A 4722-nucleotide genomic window follows, 5' to 3' on the forward strand; every position below is an offset into this window, starting at 1 on the left:
GACATTTGCTGGACATGTGGAGTTGAACCTCAATCAATATACACTCCTTTATCATCTGATTAAGTAAACTGAAGTTATTTGCTGACAGATGAATATTATTGTTCGCCCTAAGGAGTAACAGCAATGTATGTGACACATGTTGGATAAGGCTAGAAAAACAGTCTTTGTTTGTTTTTGAATATAGGCTCCCAGAGTTCACCCCTGAAGAAGTCCAAAGGATCAATGGGACTCATGATTTCTTCGGCTTAAACCATTACTGCAGTGTTCTTGCATTCCATATTGATGTAGGAGATGCCCAGGATTATGATTCTGACAGGTAAGTTGGAATTAAAAAGTGACTCTCAGGTCACTTTTAATTTCTGCTTCCTTAGTACGTCAAATTACCTGAGTTAAAGATGTTTCACAGTGTTTTGCTGCCTGTTTCAATAATAAATGTACATAGATGCAACTGGAAATGTTTACTTTTGCACTGGACAGCAAAAGCTTTAAGCCAGAGTTACACACTGAACTGGTCCTGAGCTGTGATGTCTAATCCAATATTTAGGGCTGCTGCAGTAATGGCCGACCGCACCTGGCTTGAAACTGGCTCCAACTGGCTGAGGATCACTCCATTTGGATTTAGGAAACTTCTCGAATTTATTAAGGATGAGTATGGAAACCCACCCATCTATGTCACCGAGAATGGGGTGTCAGAGAAAGGAGCAGTGGACTTGAATGACGTCCCCAGACAGTACTACTACGAGAACTACATTAACCAGGGCCTGAAAGGTACGATAGTCAACATGAAAGAAGGAGTAGACTGAGTTATCAGAATTTTTTATACAGATTCTTTGCTTTCATCATAAAAACCTAAATTAAAGATTTGTATGAGAGAACGACCAACAACAAATAACAAACCAAATTCACTGAGCCGAGGTTTTATGCTTTTGATTTATACTGTGTACATGCATGTTAAATGTATTCCTGTTGTTGTCTCAGCCCGTGTTCTGGATGGAGCCGATCTAAGAGGCTACACAGCCTGGTCATTAATGGACAACTTTGAGTGGGCTGAGGGCTATGCTGAGCGATTTGGACTTTTCTTTGTGAACCGCTCAGACCCTAATCTGCCTCGCATCCCTAAAGTGTCAGCATCTCACTATACCTCCATCATCAAGTGCAACGGCTTCAAAGATCCAGCCCTCGGACCCCATGAGTGCTTGACCCCTGACGATGGAGGTAACATAATAAATAACAGCACACATTTAAAACTGATGCAGTAACTGTCAGATTAAGGAAGTGAAACTTCCTCTAGGTTTGAATTCTGTGCAGTGCGGTGGGCGTATACCTCTTTTAATTAGAGCCTGGATATAGTCTATGTGTACATATTAGTTTAACAGGAATCAATGATGACATTTAACTTGATTCTTGTCCACTATCTCAACAGGTACACCTCCAACTACACCTGAAGTTAAACCTACAGATCCGCCTGCAGCTGAGATAACAACTACCCCAACTGTGACACCACCAGAGAACCCTGAAGTGACACCCACCCCTGGTGATCGTTTGGCGAGAGTAGCCTTCTTGGGTCGGCAGCTTTCAGCTGATGATGCTGAAGTGTCCCTTTATGTCCTGTTTGGATTTCTCCTTGTAAGTCTTATTGGGATCATCACCATTGCGTATGGGCTCCTGAAAACAATAAAGAAGTTAAAGAAAGCATCGAAGGAATCATTTAAGATGGCAAGAATGTGAGGAAAGCTTTGGAGGAATGTCAAAACCAGCCAAAGTTCTGTCAGCTTTTATGTGTTTTTGTCCTATTTAATTCAACAATGCAGAACAGCTGTATTGTTTTAACATTTTGAGCTAAATGGCCTCTACATCAGTCAGAGCTCTGCAACAAATAACTGTGAAGATGTGCTGCTTACCACCAGCACAGAAAGAAAGAAAATACTGTGGAGTTGTTGTTTTTGTTTTATGTGTCACAAAATGTGCTATTTAAATTGTTATGAACTTGGCTGGTAAAATTGTGGTCGTGACATATAATTTATTAAATGTTAAATTCAATGGTAATGATAATTTGCATTTCTAATATGATTGTATTGTATAATTTAAATGTCATGTCAAGCAGGAACTTAAGACACCTTAGTTCACATTTATTTACAGTCGTGCAGTTACTCTATCACATGGTTTTACCTGTATGCACAGAAATTTGTAAAAAATGTTAATATATATATATATGTATTTTAAATTTGAATTGTATAAATTGAAGCTGTATTCCAATAAACCTGAAACCAAACCTAATATTCTGACATTGAATTCTGTTGTTTTGAAATTGTACTTGATCCTCACTTAAAATTCCCCTCTCTGCATTCAGTTTTCACAATTTCAGCTCTTGAAATTCAGATTCACATTCTCTGTTTTAGTAAATCTCTGGATCCATGAGTGTCACATCCACTTTGTCAAAGTTATGCGACTAACACTGCTTCACGAGTCAACATTATTCGAGCAATATTTTCTTTCAAGAAATAATGTCGTCGGATTTTAAGACTGAAAGAGTGACAAAACTGTGAAATGTTGAAATTAAACTCAAGCACAAACAAATGACAATATTGGAAAATATGATATATAAACGGAATTCATGTACACACTGAACAAACCATGGAAGACGTATAGAAAGCAACAATTGTGATAAATAGTTGTCTGAGGCAGCAAAAACATGAGCTTGTAATTTCGTGCGTGAGCTTGCAGTTTGTTTCTGGGTCAAGGCCACACAGCTGTGCACAAGAAAGGGTGACAAGTAAGAGAGTGGTGCAGGTGCAATGGGGAAGGAAGATGTGTGGCCTTGAGCTGCTGCTTTGGGCTGCCTGTTAGGTTTTGTTGTTTTTCTAAAAAGGAGATGCATGAAAACCACAATTAGATCCTATACTCCCAGATATGAATAAATTCAAACACAATGGTAACAGAGATGTCCTAATTGGTCTTTAAAAGAATGGGTTGCGGTTCCCCAGCAGAAGAAGCAGAGGATTTTTCCAGAAGTACAGAAGTTGTAATGCATTGTTAATCTGTTAAAACTCGAGATTTGCTCATGTGTGTTCTCACAAGCTCTGGATTGAATAAACATTATTCACATCAGACTTCAGACAGCTGAGGACTTTTTCTTGAAAGCTGTTTGAAGACTCCAATTGTTGATACAGAAGTGATTTTCTTTTGACAAAATGTTGGACAAAGCTGCCTGATCATCACCAGTCAACAGCAGAGTCAAAACAATAAGGATTTTAATTGTCCTGTTGTCATGTTTGTCATTGTCAATGAACGACCTCTGGATGGCGCCAGTAAATTACTTTCCAAGGAGATGGTGACTGTGACTCTGCTGTTACTACAAAATGTTGCAGTTTCACATTTCTTCTGCACAAACATTTCACTAAAAAGTAAGATAAGGCTAAATATGAGTATAAATTAAGAAGGTATGTCAAAAAAACAAATATGTGATCATGCAATGAAGCTTGTTGGGTGTTTACTTTGAGAAACAGTCTTCTGAATGTTTCATACATACATTCAATTCAAGGATTCAAGGTCTTTATTGGTCACAAGCACAGTCATACACGGTATAACACGCAGTGAAATGCTTTGTGTACCTGTTCCACACCGAAACAATATTAAGAGATGAATAAAAATAAGAATAAACACACAAGAAATATATATATATATATATATTAGAGATGCGCCGATCCGATACCGGGTATAGGTGAAATTATTATAAATTATTANACAGATTCTCTTTGTCCTGGTCCAGGATCTTTCCTGATGGTACTCCTTCCTCCCTGAACCAGAAAGGTGTTGACTATTACAATAAACTCATTAATAGCCTGATAGCAAATAAAATCACTCCCATGGTGACACTTTACCATTGGGACCTCCCTCAAGCTTTGCAAAACCTCGGTGGCTGGGAGAATGAAAACATGATTAACTTTTTTAATGACTATTGTGACTTCTGCTTTGCCACCTTTGGTGACAGAGTGAAATTGTGGATGACCATCAACCAGCCTCACTCAATTGCATGGTTAGGATATGGGCTTGGACAGATCCCTCCAAATGTTAAGAATCCAGGAACCACACCATATATAGTTGCACACAACCTGATCAGAGCTCATGCCAAGGCTTACCATACATATGATGACAAGTATCGCACATCCCAAGGAGGTCTTGTATCTATTGCCCTCAATGCTGACTGGATTGAACCTAAAGATGCCAATGCTCTCCGTGACGTGGAGTCTGCTGACCGCACACTGCAGTTCCAACTGGGCTGGTTTGCACACCCCATTTTCAAGAATGGCGACTATCCTGATGTAATGAAGTGGCAAGTTGGAAACAAAAGTGAACTCCAAGATCTTTCAGGGTCAAGACTACCTTCCTTCACTGAAGAGGAAAAGAACTACATCAAGGGAACTGCTGACATGTTCTGCATAAATCATTACACTACAAAGGTAGTAACTTTTGCTGTAGGTCAGCTTTCCCCTCTGTCATATGATCAAGACAGGGATGTGTTAGAAACAGAAGAGCCTGATTCACCAACTACGGCCTACGCAGGACAGAGAGCTGTGTCATGGGGCTTGAGAAGACTCCTCAACTGGATCAAGGAAGAGTATGGAAATCCACAGATTTATGTTTCCGAGAATGGAGTCCCTTCACCCTATCCTATCACACTTGATGACATAGAGAGAGTATTTTACTACAAAACCTACATTG

General features: G+C 39.3%; 1 protein-coding gene across 1 annotated transcript in view; it reads left to right on the top strand.

Moving 5' to 3' along the window:
• LOC103356268 (lactase-phlorizin hydrolase-like) overlaps positions 1–4722 on the top strand; it is an 86407-nt gene that overhangs the window by 4353 nt on the left and 77332 nt on the right. The window contains exons 2-6 of the mRNA XM_008280354.1: positions 289–316; positions 545–768; positions 979–1215; positions 1424–1610; positions 3749–4479. Of these exons, the coding sequence (XP_008278576.1) occupies positions 289–316; positions 545–768; positions 979–1215; positions 1424–1610; positions 3749–4479 (1407 nt within the window). The remainder of the gene's footprint in view (positions 1–288; positions 317–544; positions 769–978; positions 1216–1423; positions 1611–3748; positions 4480–4722) is intronic.

Source organism: Stegastes partitus, unplaced genomic scaffold (genome assembly GCF_000690725.1).
Source record: "Stegastes partitus isolate 25-593 unplaced genomic scaffold, Stegastes_partitus-1.0.2 Scaffold190, whole genome shotgun sequence".
In the NCBI taxonomy this organism is placed as follows: Eukaryota; Metazoa; Chordata; class Actinopteri; family Pomacentridae; genus Stegastes; species Stegastes partitus.